The sequence below is a fragment of the Neopsephotus bourkii genome, unplaced genomic scaffold, assembly GCF_033783945.1.
Source record: "Neopsephotus bourkii isolate Nb327-2 ecotype Australia unplaced genomic scaffold, CSIRO-AGI_Nbou_v1 NB_284, whole genome shotgun sequence".
In the NCBI taxonomy this organism is placed as follows: domain Eukaryota; kingdom Metazoa; phylum Chordata; class Aves; order Psittaciformes; family Psittacidae; genus Neopsephotus; species Neopsephotus bourkii.
In genome coordinates, this window is record NW_026900793.1 from 470,306 (window position 1) to 484,900 (window position 14,595).

At 66.1% G+C, this 14,595-nt stretch overlaps 2 protein-coding genes across 3 annotated transcripts; both read left to right on the plus strand.

The window, feature by feature from the left end:
- The first annotated feature begins 542 nt into the window (after positions 1 to 542).
- On the plus strand, positions 543 to 9,272 carry MST1R (macrophage stimulating 1 receptor). Of its 2 annotated transcripts, none has more exons than XM_061346931.1 (21): positions 543 to 740; positions 1,241 to 2,545; positions 3,542 to 3,730; positions 3,812 to 3,937; positions 4,015 to 4,185; positions 4,317 to 4,486; positions 4,582 to 4,759; positions 4,852 to 4,997; positions 5,078 to 5,260; positions 5,424 to 5,517; positions 5,595 to 5,822; positions 5,903 to 6,049; positions 6,124 to 6,283; positions 6,364 to 6,456; positions 6,530 to 6,769; positions 7,504 to 7,584; positions 7,655 to 7,836; positions 7,918 to 8,027; positions 8,128 to 8,293; positions 8,367 to 8,503; positions 8,582 to 9,272. In XM_061346931.1, exons 2-21 carry the CDS (start codon positions 1,328 to 1,330, stop codon positions 8,856 to 8,858), a joined length of 4,296 nt encoding a protein of 1,431 aa, XP_061202915.1. In that variant the 5' UTR covers positions 543 to 740; positions 1,241 to 1,327; the 3' UTR covers positions 8,859 to 9,272. The 2 variants fall into 2 exon arrangements, with proteins under 2 accessions (XP_061202915.1, XP_061202916.1); XM_061346932.1 differs by having other exon boundaries at positions 5,099 to 5,260.
- Positions 9,273 to 12,162: 2,890 nt separating this feature from the next.
- On the plus strand, positions 12,163 to 13,715 carry LOC133208771 (uncharacterized). Its single transcript, XM_061346886.1, has one exon. It carries the CDS (start codon positions 12,698 to 12,700, stop codon positions 13,682 to 13,684), a length of 987 nt encoding a protein of 328 aa, XP_061202870.1. The 5' UTR covers positions 12,163 to 12,697; the 3' UTR covers positions 13,685 to 13,715.
- Positions 13,716 to 14,595: the final 880 nt, after the last annotated feature.

A 14,595-nucleotide genomic window follows, 5' to 3' on the forward strand; every position in this document is an offset into this window, starting at 1 on the left:
AAGCCCCGGGGCTCGCTGCGGATCTTGCCCCCTGGATGGAACCCAACACACTGCGCCTGCTGCCTCCCCCGAGGGCTGCCCCGACAGCCTGCAAACAAGTCGCAAGCGCGGTGCCAGCTTCCGGGAAGCAGCAATTCCAGTGTCGAGAGCCCCAGCGGGGCTGGGGGGGCTCCTGCAAGGGGGTCCGGGCCCCCCCCCACACGCCGGGGTGCTGCTGGCAGCCACCTCCCAACACGGGGACCCTCCGACAGCCACCCTGTCGGCGTTGGGGCGCTGCGGGCACCCGAGGCATCGTGGCCGCACTGCACCCTAAGTCCTGATCGGGGTCCCGGCTCTCACCCGTGTCCCTCCGGGGCACCGCTCCCGAGCTTGTTCCCCCGGGGTGCGGGGAAAGGAAGCGCCCGTCCAGCCCCTCGGGACCGTGCGTGCCCCGCGCTCCGCGAGTCCTCCCGTCCCCGCGGGCTGTGTGTGCTGGGGCCGGCCCTCCGGAGCCCCGCTCCGCTCCGAGGCAGGGCCCGCCCCGTCCCGCCCCTGCTGCTCCGCCACAGCCCCGCCACGGCCCGGCCCGGCCCGGCACGGAGCAGCCCGGCACGGCCCCGCCGCAGCGCCCAGGTGAGCGCCCGCCGCCCTGCACTGCTCAGCACCGGGCACCGGACGGGACGGGGCGGACCCCCGGGAGGAGCGGGCGAAGGCAGCGGGACCCGGCGGGGATCCCGAACCAGGACCCGTTCCCGGCCCCGGTAAGCTGTAGCTGGGAGGGGGGGGGGGGGGAAGAAACCGTCCCTGGGGGTACATCGGGGTCCGTGTCCCGGGGGCTGGCAGGGGGCTTGTCCCTGTCCCACGGGGATCCCCTGTCCCCACCGCTGTGGCTGGGGGCTGGCAGCGGTCCCCAGCCCCGGCCCGGCCCCAGGCGGCTCTTGGGGCCCTTGTGTGCGGGGGCGGAGGGGGGCTGGCAGAGGTCCGGCGGTCCCCAGGAGGGGAGTCTTGGAGGACAGGGAAGGCTTCTGGGGTCGTCAAGGGTCTGAGGGGTGGCAGCAGGCAGGATTTGACCCCCCTGCTGCAGGCAGCTTGGCCTCATCTCCTGCTTATGGTGTTTGAGAAGAGGTTTGCTTTCCCAGCAGCACCCGCCATTCCTGGACCAAGGGCACCCCGGCACCGCTGCCCCACACGCAGCTGACACAGTGCCCCTGGTCCTCGCCTGATGGCAGTGAGTAAAACCCTTTCTCCTGTGTTTTGGCAGATGCGATGGTGACCATTCCTCCACGTGTCCTCACCGCACTAAGTGCTGAGCACCATCGATAACCCCACACCAGTGGCACCGCACAGCATGGGGCTGTTGTGGTGCACGTGTCTCTTGCTGGTGCTCACCCTGGCCTCGCTGGGTGCTGGCACCTGGCAGTGTCCCCGCATCCCTTACAGCTCCACCAGGAACTTCTCCGTCCCCTACACGCTGCCCAGCCTCGATGCTGGCAGCCCCGTGCAGAACATCGCCATCTTCACTGACCCCACCGGCCCGGCCGCTGTCTTCGTGGCCGTCCGCAACCGCATCCTGCTGGTGAGCCCCGAGCTGCGCCTCCTCTCCATCCTCATCACCGGCCCCGTGGGCAGCGCTGAGTGTGAGGTCTGCCGCCTGTGCCCGGCTGCTGTGGACAGCCCTGAGGACACCGACAACGTCCTGCTGCTGCTGGACCCGCTGGAGCCATGGCTGTACAGCTGCAGCACAGCGCGGCACGGGCTGTGCTACCAGCACCAGCTGGAGGTGCGGAATGGCGAGGTGGCCATCGCAGCCACGCACTGCCTGTACTCAGCCATGGGCAACAGACCTGCATCCTGCCCTGACTGCGTGGCCAGCCCCCTGGGGACCAGTGCCACCGTGGTGGCCACTTCCTACGCTTCTTTCTTCTACCTCGGCTCCACCATCAACAGCAGCGTGGCGGCGCGGTACAGCCCGCAGTCGGTGTCCGTCCGCAGGCTGAAAGGCACCTTGGATGGGTTTTCAGATGACTTCCAATGGCTGACGGTGCTGCCGCAGTACCGGGACAACTACACCATCCACTACGTGCACTCCTTCGTGGATGGGGACCACGTCTACTTCCTGACGGTGCAGCCGGAGCGGCCAGGCTTGGGGACGTACCACACGCGCCTGGCGCGGCTCAGCACCCACGAGCGCGACCTCCGCCGCTACCGGGAGCTCGTCCTTGACTGCCGCTTCGAGTCCAAGCGGCGGCGGAGGCGCAGCGGCGAGGAGGGCGCTGAGCGGGACGTTGCCTACAACGTGCTGCAGGCAGCGCACGCTGCCCACCCCGGCGCACGCCTGGCCCGAGACCTCGGCATCAACACCACCGACACCGTGCTCTTCGGTGCCTTTGCCGAGAGCCGCGTGGAGAGCCGGGTGCCGAGAGCGGACTCGGCCGTCTGTGCCTTCCCCCTGCGCCTCCTCAACCAGGCCATGGAGGAGGGCATGGAGAAGTGCTGCGGCACCGGGCACCAGCCTCTGCTGCGGGGGCTCAGCTTCTTCCAGCCAGTGGAGTACTGCCCGCACAACGTGAGTCCTCCGCCGTGCGCCGCATCCATCCCGGGGAGGCTGGGGGTCAGCTGGGATGCGGGGAGGTGGGTTTGGGATGCTGGGAAGCACTGAGGAGGCAGGGATCCAACTGTGTCCCCACCGCGGGCACCCTGTGCTCACCCAAGCTGGGTGCTACACACAACCTGGCACATGGGTGCACAGTTGCTTGCCGGGCATCCCTTTCCTTAGTGTGGCTTCCCAAGGGAGCCCCTGCGGTCACTGTCCCCACGCTGGCTGTTGGTGGACACCCTCTCCACAGTGTTTTATATGTGGGGGACGCCGCAGGGCTGCGGTGCTCCCAGGGCCGTTCCTGCCTTCCCCCCCCCCCAGCCCCAGGGCCGCCGCCTTCGCTGGGCAAATAAAGCAGAGGCGGAAGCAGGATTAGTCACCAGGGCTTCTCCCGCACTGCCGCCGCGGGGCGGGAACGCTGTGTCCCAGGTGCAAGTCCTGGCACAGCGGGGATGGGCGCAGGCAGGAGCCCTGCAGGGCCCCCTCTGCAGGCAGGGTCCCGGCGGGAGCCCAGGACCCGAGTTTCGGTGTTCTCAGCCAGGCACGGGGCAAGGTGCAGCCAAATCCCCTCCGCTTGCCGCACTCGGCTCAACTGCCGCTGACTCACACCGGCAGCAGGGCGAGCCAGGGGGCACTCCCAGCCCCACAACCGGTGGGGGGCCGGGGAGGACCCTGGACCCTCGCCGAGCTCCAGGGGTTGGAAAGGGCGAGGGCTGGATGCGGGGTGCGTGCCCTGTGGTGCCGGCAGGGATAACCACATCCAGATGTGTGCGGAGGGGAGGGCAGGATCTGACGCTGCGCGGGGGCTGCGGGAGGGGCCGAGGATGTGCTTTTCCCCCAGAATATTCCCTGCCCGGAGGGAGTTTGGGCAATCGGCTGTCCCCAGAGCATCCTGCGGCTGGAGCTGGTGCTCACCCACGGGCACCAGGGCAGGCTTCGAGGCACCCACCCCATGCTCTGCCTCAGGTAAACCTCTCGGCACCAGTGGTCAACACCAGCTGTTGGGACAAGCCCACCCTCGTCCCGGCCGCCTCCCATAAGGTGGACCTGTTCAATGGGCAGCTGGCCGGCGTCCTCCTCACCTCCATCTTCGTCACCGCACTGGGGGACGTCACCGTGGCTCACCTGGGCACAGCAGAGGGACGGGTGTTCCAGGTGGGATGGGGGGGCCGGGTGGGGTGGGGGTCCCAGCGGGGTGTGGGGTGCGCTCAGCCCCCTCGCTCTGCCCCACTGCAGATGGTGCTCCAGCGCTCCAGCTCCTACCTCCTCACCTTGGCCAACTTCTCCCTGGGGGAGCCGGGGCCGGTGCGGGGTGCCATGGGGCTGCAGAGCCGCTCACTGTTCTTCACCGCCGGCACCAAGGTGAGTGTGGGGCGCGGGGACTGTGGGGTGGGTGCTGAGTGCTATGGGCCCTGCTCACCTCCGCTCTCTGTCCCCAGGTGTGGCGCCTGAACATCACCGGCCCCGGCTGCCGCCACTTCTCCACGTGCCAGCAGTGCCTGCGCGCCGAGCGCTTCATGGGCTGCGGCTGGTGCGGCACCGGCTGCATGCAGCACCGTGAGTGCCAGGGGCAGTGGGTCCAGGACAGCTGCCCGCCCGTCCTCACTGACGTAGGTCTGCGCCGCCATCCCCCTGTTCCTGCATCTCCCGGGCGCTTGGATGGGAGGGAGGTGGCAAATGGGGCGGCCCAGCCAGCACCGGGTACCTGGGGCTCGGGGTGATGCTGGTTCCTCTCCCGCAGTTCCACCCTCGGAGCGCCCCGCGGCGGGGCCGGACGCGGGTGACGCTGTGCGGGATGACCTTCCGCTCCCGGCCGGAGCCCGACCCCTGCCGCAGCCCCCGCGGAGCCTGCCGGGTGGCGGTGGGGCAGCGAGGCTGCACTGTGCTGCCAGAGGAAAGCAAGAGCCACAGGTCCGCGGTGGTGCCGGGGCCGGGAGCAGCAGCAGAGGGGTCTGGGGCTGACCCCCAGCCTGGGGCTGACTCCCCCCCCCATCACCGCCCCACAGACCCCTGCCCACCTCCCGCCGGAAAGACTTTGTGGATGTGCTGGTGTGCGAGCTGGAGCCAGGGGGCCCGACAGCAGCAGAGGGCCCTGCTGATGTGGTGCTCACCGTGGAGGAGCCCGATGGACCCTCTAGCTTCCGTGTCCATGGCTCTGCCACCCTCGGAGGCTTCCTCTTCGTGGTATGGCCCCGCTCTGGCCGCTACCCCACTGTGGCAGGGGTTGGGGTCAGGGTTGGCTCACCTCCCACCCCAATCACCCCATTTCTGCGCAGGAGCCCCGTGTCAGTGCCCTGCACCCCCCATTCGGCCCCCAGGGGGGTGGCACCCCTCTCTCGCTCTATGGCACCCACCTCTTGGCAGGGAGCAGCTGGCGGGTGATGGTCAATGGCTCCGCATGCCCCTGGACCGGGCAGCCCAGGTACACCCCGTCCCTATCCCTGTGGGCACAGTGCGATCCCTGGTACTGGGACCCCCCTGCAGCCCTGCTGTCCCCCCCAGCCATGGCCGCCGTGTCCCCAGGCAGGGTGACGGGGCCATTCGGTGCACGACTCCCGCTGCCGGTGGCCTGGGCACAGCCCGGGTGTCCCTGTGGATCGATGGGGAGGAGTTCCCGGCGCCCCTGCCTTTCCAGTACCGCCCCGACCCCTCTGTTTCTGCTGTCATTCCCAGCTGCAGCTATGAGTGAGTGCTGGCTTCCATTCCCTGCCCAGCCTCCCCACCACCCTGGACAGGCTGGGTGAGGTGATGGGGACCGCATGCACCCCAGGGACCATCTGCATCTCGGGGACTGCATGCACCCTGGGGGCTGTGTGCACCTCAAAGCCCTGATCCCTGTCCGCTGTAGGGGCTCGATGCTCACCATCATCGGCACCCACCTGGACTCGGTTTATCGGGCTAAGATCCGCTTCGAAGCCAGCGGCGTGAGGACCAAACCCACAGTAAGCACCAGGGCAGGAGAGCGTCACCCCCATGCATGCCCTGTGCCACGCTGGTGCCAGCACTCCTCTGCCCGCAGGAGTGCGAGAGCCCGCTGTCACCGGCGCGGGTGCTGTGCCGCAGCCCCGCGTTCCCCTTCGAGAGCAAGGTGGAGATGACATCAGGGAACCTGAGCGTGCTGCTGGACGGTGCCACCGGCCGCTGGCTCTTCCGCCTCCTCTACTACCCCCGGCCCAAGCTCTTCCCCTTGGAGCAGGAGGGTGGGCGCCTCCGCCTCAAGCCTGGTGACGATGAGATCGAAGTGCACGTACGTGGGGCAATGGGGTGAGTGAGGGTAGGGGGACCCACTGCCGAGACCCCCAGGCTCAGGGTGCTGTGTCTGGGCAGCAACTGGGGCTGGATGCAGTGGCTGCCTGCATGAACATCACCATGACAGTGGGGGGCCGGCACTGCCACCCCAATGTGCTGAAGAACGAGGTGACGTGCCGCCTGCCCCGCGAGCTGCGCCTGCCCCCAGCCGGGGCCCCCGTCGAGGTAGGCACCCCCCAAGTGGGCCACCCCCCCCCAGCGTCCCCCATCCCCACCCTGCTGAGCCCCTGCTCCCCCAGATCTGTGTTAACAGTGCCTGTGAAGCACTGGGCTGGGTGCTGTCCCCCGCTGTCTCACTGGACCTGGCCTCCAGCCTGGCGCTGGGCATCAGTGTCACCTTCCTGCTCTGCGGCATCCTGGCTGCCGTGCTGCTGCGCTGGCACTGGAGGAAGAGGAGGGGTGAGTGCTGTGCTCCCCGGGCACCCTGCAGCCCCGCAGCCCTCGCCTGCATCCCACCACCCCCCCACTGCTGCCTGCAGGGACGGAGAACCTGGAGCTGCTGGTGCAGCCCGGCCGCAGCGGCCCCCCCGCCACCACCCAGCGCCCTGGCATCGACTACAGGGAGGTGCTGGGTAAGTGGGTGACACCGGGGGGGTGCTGGGGTGCTGGGTGCCTGCCCAGCCCTCACCCTGCCTGTCCCACCAGTGCTGCCCACAGCAGGCAGTCCCGGCCCAGCACTGCCCCGGGCACGGTTCACTGGTGCTGGTGCCGCTGCTGGTGCTGGTGCTGGTGCTGGTATGGCGGCTGGCGGCTCCCCCGTGCCCCTGCTGAGGGCCACATCCTGCTGCCTGGAGGACCTGCGGCCAGAGCTGCTGGAGGAAGTGAAGGACATCCTCATCCCCGAGGAGCGCCTCGTCACCCACCGCCACCAGGTCATCGGCAAAGGTGATGCAATGCCCCAGTTTGCCCAGAGAGCTTAGAATCATAGAATCATAGAATAGTTAGGGTTGGAAAGGACCTTAAGGTCACCCAGTTCCAACCCCTCTGCCATGGGCAGGGACACCTCGCTCTAAACCATATTATCCAAGGCCTCGTCCAACCTGGCCTTGAACACTGCCAGGGATGGAGCATTCACAACCTCCCTGGGCAACCCATTCCAGTGCCTCACCACCCTCACAGGAAAGAATTTCCTCCTTATATCCAATCTAAACTTCCCCTGTTTCAGTTTTAACCCATTACCCCTTGTCCTGTCACTACAGTTCCTAATGAAGAGTCCCTCCCCAGCATCCCTATAGGCCCCCTTCAGATACTGGAAGGCTGCTATGAGGTCTCCACGCAGCCTTCTCTTCTCCAGGCTGAACAGCCCCAACTTTCTCAGCCTATCTTCATATGGGAGGGGCTCCAGTCCCCTGATCATCCTCGTGGCCTCCTCTGGACTTGTTCCAACAGTTCCATGTCCTTTTTATGTTGAGGACACCAGAACTGCACACAACACAAGTTGTGGCTGCCCCATCCTTAGCAGTGTTCAAGGCCAGGTTGGACACAGGGGCTTGGAGCAAGCTGCTCCAGTGGAAGGGGTCCCTGCCTGTGGCAGGGGGTTGGAACTGGATGAGCTTTAAGGTCCTTTCCAACCCAACCCAGCCTGGGATTCTATCACTTTACACTGCCTGTCCCTGCAGGCCACTTTGGCAGCGTCTACCATGGCACCTACTCGGACCCGCTGCTGGGGGAGCTCCACTGTGCTGTCAAGTCCCTGCACCGTGAGTAGCACCCGCTCCCTCGGCCCGGCCCCGGCTTGGCGGCAGCGCTCCACAGCTCGGCTCTCTGCAGGCATCACCGACGTGGAGGAGGTGGAGGAGTTCCTGCGCGAGGGCATCCTTATGAAGAGCTTCCATCACCCCCAGGTGCTCTCGCTGCTGGGGGTCTGCCTGCCCCGCCACGGGCTGCCCCTCGTTGTCCTGCCCTACATGCGCCATGGGGACCTGCGCCACTTCATCCGCGCACAGGAGCGGGTATGGGGGTACCCTGCAGGTGTGTGTGGGGGGGGGTGGTGTGGGACCAAGGGGTCCCCACTCACTGCTCCCACCCCACAGAGCCCCACGGTGAAGGAGCTCATCGGCTTTGGGCTGCAGGTGGCCCTGGGCATGGAGTACCTGGCCCAGAAGAAGTTTGTGCATCGGGACCTGGCCGCCAGGAACTGCATGTGAGTCTAGCCCCAGACATGGTGCCACCCCATGGGCCCGGGCGTGGGTATGAGGCGTGCTGCCCGGTGTCCCTCCCCACCCAAACCCGATGTCCCATAGGCTGGACGAGACACTGACGGTGAAGGTGGCTGACTTTGGCCTGGCACGGGACGTGTTTGGCAAGGAGTACTACAGCGTCCGGCGGCACCGCCACGCCAAGCTGCCCGTCAAGTGGATGGCACTGGAGAGCCTCCAGACCCAAAAGTTCACCACCAAGTCGGATGTGGTAGGCACGTCCCCCATCCCTGTCCCCATCCCCACCGTGCCTCCCCCCTCAATGGCAGCTCTCTGCTCCGCAGTGGTCCTTCGGGGTGCTCATGTGGGAGCTGCTGACGCGGGGAGCATCACCGTACCCCGGGGTGGACCCTTACGACATGACCCGCTACCTGCAGCGGGGGAGACGCCTGCCGCAGCCCCAGCACTGCCCCGACACCCTGTGAGTGGGGCTGGGGTGCGCAGGGTGGGGTGGGGGGCTCCAGGGGGGCTGCTGGTGCTGATGGGGCTGTTGGGACAGGTATGGGGTGATGCTGAGCTGCTGGGCACCGGCGCCGGAGGAGAGACCGTCCTTCACCGGGCTGGTGGGTGAGCTGGAGCGTGTCCTGGCCGCGCTGGAGGGTGAGCTCTACGTCAACCTGGCTGTCACCTATGTCAACCTGGAGCGTGGGCCCCCCTTCCCTCCTGCCCCACTGGGGCTGCTGCCTGATGGTGAAGACGAGGATGAGGATAATGAGGAGGAGGACAAAGAGGACGAGGATGAGGAGGAAGAAGAGGAGGGGACAGCCGTGTTTTGATGGAATGCTCTGCACTGTGGGGGCCACTGGATCCCCATACACTATGGGCACGCTTGCCCTAGGAGGGATGCAGCATGCAGCCGGGTGCTACGAGGCACTCTCCCTATGGGATGGGTGCTGAGAGGCAGCTGAGTGCCGTGGGGTGCTCCCCCATGGCTCACACCCGGACCTTGCTGGGTGCTCCCCAGGCTTGGCCCTACAGCACAGGGTGCCATGGGGCTCTGGCTGGGTGCTGGGGGCTCAGCCCCACAGTGGCTGGGTGCTGTGTGGTCCCAGGCTCAGCCCCACAATAGTGAGCCTCTGCTGTGGGGCCCCAGCAGGTGCCATAGGGCGACGTGGCCCACCCATGGGTGCCTTGGTGTTTCCAGCCCCTTGGCTGCTGGGACAGCTCATTAAAACCTACTTCTGTTTTTACCAAGGGCTGGGGCTGTGTCTCTGGGGGGGACCGTGCCTTGCTGGCAGCACCCCTGTCCCCCTGTGAGGAGGGTGCTCACCCCAGGGGGCACCCACTGTTCCCGTACTACCCATGGGAGGCCACCCACACACTGGTGCTGGTGTGGCCACCCCGGACCCTATCCCTTGGTGCCCACCACGCTGGGGCCACCCTATGCACCCCTGGGACCAGCAGCCCCTGTGCTTAGCAGGGGACCCAGGGAGACACCAAGCTAAAGGGTTTTCTTTAAAGTCCCTCTGGCCAGAGCCTGTGGCCCTGCTTGCTAGTGGCCCCAAAGAGCAGTGGGGGTCAGCTGTGCCTTACCTGGGCGGCTGGGGGCTGCGATGGCGATGTGGCATCTCCCAGGTACAGCACCATACGCCTGGGCTTGGGGTGATGGTGCCCCTCAGATCCCACTGCCCAAGGTGTGGGTCATGGTGACCATGGGATCACAGCATGATGGGTGCCTGGGCATGGGATGAGTGTGTGCTTGGGTCAACAGGTGCCTGGCTGTGGGATCAGTGTGCTGCTGGGGTCACAGAGCTGAGGGTACAGGATTACAGCATCCATGGCATAGAGGTGCCTCAGTGCCCAGGACATGCGGTCGTGGTGGCAGATGTAGTGATGCCCAGCCCACAGTGGTACCCGGTACCAGAGTTACCCACCCTGCCCGTCTGCACAGGGTCGTGCTGGGGCACGCTGGATCAGGCTTGGGGGTTCCTACCTGGTGACCAAGTGTCATTGCCAGTCTCATGTAATTACACCCTGATTGCTCCAGCTGCTGCCTGTGCAGGGGATGGTGCAGCTCATGCCAGGCGCTGCCCAGGAGCAAGGAGAGCAGCTGAGCCCCCACTGATCCCACCGCCGGACTTTGCTCCTTTTGCTGGCAGCGATGGCAGACCTCCCATCTGCGAGGAGCTCGCTGACAAGGAGATCCTCCCCACCCCAAGTGTGGGGCAAGGATCCCCTAGAATGAGACACTGGAAAAGAGGAAGCCACCAGTGATGGGCATCACCCCCCTGAGCTCACATCCAGTGCTGGGGGCAGGGGTGGGGATGGGTGGATGTGCAGGGGATGCTGAAACATGCCCCAGCCCCATGGGCATGGGCAGCTCTGCTTCCTGGTCCGTGTCCAGCCGTGGGGGTCCTGCAGCCAGCACTGGCTTTAAATAAACCCTCCTCAGCTGCTCATTAAGCGGTGCCGAAGCCCGCGGCCGCGTCAGCTCCCATCAGCCAAGCTGTCCGTCTCCGCCGGTGTCTCACACCTGCACAGCTCTGCCGCCGCTCCCGCAGGGATATATTTAGTGTGGCTGCATCCCAGCATCCCACAGTTCGGGGACAGAGCCTCAGTGTCCCTGCAGTGGGGCCGTGCTGCTCTCCTGACCCGATGTGGGTGCTCGCTCAAGGCCAAGCAGCACCATTTCGGCTGCGCTGCTGAGTTGCTGTAGCAACGGAAAGGGCCCAGCACCGCATGGCTGAATGGGCTGAATCAAAGCCAGGAGGTGCTGGGGGATGCTAGATGCCAGATGGAACGCAGGGAGGGATGGATGGATGGATGGATGGATGGATGGATGGATGGATGGATGGGCACCCTCAGCACGGGGCAGGGTGGCTGTGTTTGGGTGGCAGACGTGTGCCTGTCCCATCATCTTGTGGCACGGTGGGGCAGCCCCAGGGACTCCCAGTGTGACAGAGCTGTCAATGCCTGCGGTGGGGCGGCGCAGCGAGCTGCTTGTTAGCTGACAAGGCTCGCATGGTGGTGATGGTGATGTGCTTTGAGGAGGGCGCCTGCCTCAGGCTGTCATGTGTGTGTGTCCCCCTAAATGTGCTAGCAGAGATGACAGATTTCATGCTAATATGCATTTATCCTGCCCTAATTACGCTGCAGGAAGTGAGGAGTGAGCACCAGGCCTTCAAAGCCAGGGGCTGGCATGTGCCTACCGCTGTCTGTCCCTGCCTGCCCTTCCATGCTGCCAGCCAGAACCGATGCTGGTGCTGCACACACCGCTACAGCACAGGGGACATCACAGGGTGGCATCTCACATGGCACCTAGCACCCATGCCGCATCTTGGAGGTGTCTCATAGGTGCTGCCTGCGCATGGGTGGGCACTCAAGTGGCACCCTGAGGTGTTGCATGGCCGGTAGAGCACCCCGTTGGGTGGTGGCCATGTGTGGCCATGGCATGCCACGCTGTGCAGCGCCACGCCGCAGCATGCCCACCCGCCACGGCTGCAGCAGAGCAGCCGGCGTCCCGCCCCGGCAGCACGCCTTGCACACACAGCACTTTAAATGTTTTATTTGGGGAAAGTGCTGTCGTTAGCAGGGATTAATTATTAAAATCGGAGCCATCTATAAAACATGAGCGGCTGCGCACGGGCAGAGCCGGGCACGGACCCGGCTGGGGCCGTGCTGCAATGGCATTTGCCCGTGCTGCTGCAATGGCACCGCGGTTCTGAGCCACTCGTGGCAAAGCAGGGGCAAAGACTGGGTGCAAGCAATGGGTGCGCCCGTACCTGTCCCCCCTTCACCTCCACCGCACCCAGGGATGGGGGCTGGAGTGGAGACGGCCGAAACGGTGTCAGAGCAGCGGTGGAGCGGAGCGGTGGCCGCGGCGTCAGCCGGGCCGGAGGGAGGTGGCAGGAGGCAGCAGGCAGCGCCGAGCTGTTTTTAGCGCTGCCGGCTCCGGGGAGCGGGCGTGAAGAGCGCGGCTCCGCCGAGACGCTTATAGAAAGCATCGGGGCTTGCTAAGGATGCTGTGAGCCGCGGGGGGGGCTGCCTGCACCCCGGTCCTGCTGCCAGCCCTGTACCTCTGCCCTCCCATGCTCGTGCCAGCACCCCTGCACCCATCTGGGGCTCTGCTGGCCCCCAGGGAGCTCTGATGGACATGGGGCATCTCTGATGAGCTTCAGTGGTCTTTGGGGAGCTTCGGTAGCCCTTGGGGATCTCTGATGGACTCCAGAATGCGCTGGTGGTCCCCAAGCAGCTCTGGTGGGCTCCAGGGATCTTTTCTTCACCCTGAAGCCTTACAGCATATAAGACACATCTTTTCTCCTTTTCCTGTCCCTGAGAGAGCACCCACTCTCATCCGGGGAGGCTCACCCCATCTCAGCACCCCATCAGGACCTGTGCCAGTGCTGGTCCCAGTCTTCTGCCTCAAGATCAGTTCTCTCCCAGCAAGGAGCCCCACATGAAACTCCTTGCCCTGAGCAGCCTCCCTGTGCCCTGATCCCCACAACCACAGGTACTGCCCCAGTGAGACTCAGGGGCCCCCAAAGGTCTTCCAGTGGGAAGGGGAACCAAAGCCTGATGCCATGGGTGATGTCGTCACAATGATGCAGGCAGTTGCTATGGCGACCGAGCTCCCCTCAAGGCACAGCCCCAGGTAACAGCGCAAGCACTGGATGTGATGGAGGCCAAGCCAATGGACAGGTACAAGGCTTTGTGCGCTGTTGTCATTGACACGGGGACAGGCCACACGAGGAGTGGGCTGGCTGGGGACGAGGAGCCGCGGTCGGTGGTGCCCAGCCAGGCTGAGGACAGCTCCATCCTCACCCACGGCGTGGTCACCGACTGGGACGGGCTGGAGGAGCTGTGGCACCGCATCCTCTACCAGGAGCTGCGTGTCTGCCCCGAGGAGGTGGCCGTGCTGGCCACGGAGGCCCCGCTTTCCCCCATTGCCAACCGGGAGAAGATGGCCGAGCTGCTCTTCGAGGGCTTCGGGGTGCCGGCCATGCTGGTGCTGCCCCGCTCCCTGCTCGCCGCGTACTCCTATGGCCGCACCACCGGCGTGGTGGTGGGCTCCGGTGCCGGCACCTCGTACGCGGCAGCGGTGTGGGAAGGCTACGCGCTGCCACACGCCACCTTCCGCCTGGATGTGGCTGGGGATGCCCTCACCTGCTACCTGGGCCAGCGGCTGGAGTCCCGCGGGGTGCACCTCGACACTTACACCCTGTGCGGCCTGAAGGAGACCTGCTGCTGCGTCCTGCCGGCTGCCGGGCAGCCCCCGCCCGTCCTCCCCCCCAGCACCTCGGGGCTGCTCCAAGCGGATGAGCGCTTCCACTGCCCCGAGGTGCTGCTGGCCCCCACGGCCCTGGGGCTGCCGGGGCCAGGGCTGCTGGAGCAGGTGTCCCAGAGCCTGCGCCGCTGTTGGAGCTCCCCCAGCGGCCCCCCACCCTGCCTGCTGCTGGCCGGGGGCACCACGCTGCTGCAGGGCCTCCCCCAGCGCCTGTGCGCAGAGCTGGGGATCCCCGTTGAGGCCGCCCCACACCGCCGTGAAGCCGCCTGGCTGGGAGGGTCACTGGCCACTGCCCTCGGTGCCTTCCAGGGAGCATGGGTGCCGCGGGACGCCTATGCAGAGGGCGGCCCTGCCGTCCTGCACTCCCACTGCTGCTGACCCCAATAAAGGCCCACAAGTGGCAACCGGTGGCTGCACCCCTTTATTTTCTCCCCCCCCCCCTCCACCAGCCCCCCGAAAGGAGGGATGGGGTTTATTTGGCCCCGTTGCCAGGCCGACACACGCAATTACCGCTGATTGCCTGACGGTTGCCATGGCGATGGTGAGCACGCAGGGATGTGGTGCCGCGTGGCGCTTGAGTCACGGACATACTGCACGGCCCCCCGCTGCACCCCACTGCACCCCAGCAGCAGCCCCCCGGCATGGGGCTGCCAGGCTAGGCTGGCCCTGGACCCCCTCCAACACTGTCTGGGGCAGAGAGGTACAGCCAGGTGTCCCCCATCCTGTGTCTCCCCCACCCGAGCAAAGGGTCCCCAGCCTTGGCAGATCCACCTTGGCAGCCCCTCATGCCAGGAGGCCTACAGGGAATGTCAGTCCAGACCAGTTAAGTCACCCTGAACCCAGCTCTGGGCTCACCATGGGCCAGTGGGAAGGGTGGTGGGTGCGTGGAGCACTGGGGTGCATGGAGCACTGGATGCATGCGGTGATGAGTGCATGGGGCAGTGGGTGAGCAGGTCAGCGGTCAGGGCACAGCAGAGATAATCATCCCAAAATGGGGCACGGGGTGAGATCTGAACCAGAGCTGGGGCCAGGAGGGAACCAGGGGGCAGTGATGGAACCCTGGGGCAGTTCTGCCATGGCGGGAGGCTGGTACCAGGAGGTGCTGGGCACGAGGCGGGCTGAAGGGGCTGGAGGCGCCACAGGGGACAGAGTGGCCAAGAGGGATGGAGGAGTCACAAGGGATGGAGGAGCCCATCCCACCCCTTATGTTACGAGCCACTGCCGGGCAGTGCTGAGCCGTGCCGGGCCCCTGCTGGGTAATTGTGAGTTACACTCCAGGTTCCTGCAAG

What these genes read in the sequence shown, in the direction of transcription:
- MST1R (XM_061346931.1), top strand. Translation starts at nt 1,328, where the DNA reads ATGGGGCTGTTGTGGTGCACGTGTCTCTTGCTGGTGCTCACCCTGGCC. An exon ending in GCGTGAGGACCAAACCCACA is followed by an intron (nt 5,518 to 5,594) that starts GTAAGCACCAGG and finishes CTCTGCCCGCAG; the next exon opens with GAGTGCGAGAGCCCGCTGTC. An exon ending in TGCTGTCAAGTCCCTGCACC is followed by an intron (nt 7,585 to 7,654) that starts GTGAGTAGCACC and finishes GGCTCTCTGCAG; the next exon opens with GCATCACCGACGTGGAGGAG.
- LOC133208771 (XM_061346886.1), top strand. Translation starts at nt 12,698, where the DNA reads ATGGAGGCCAAGCCAATGGACAGGTACAAGGCTTTGTGCGCTGTTGTC.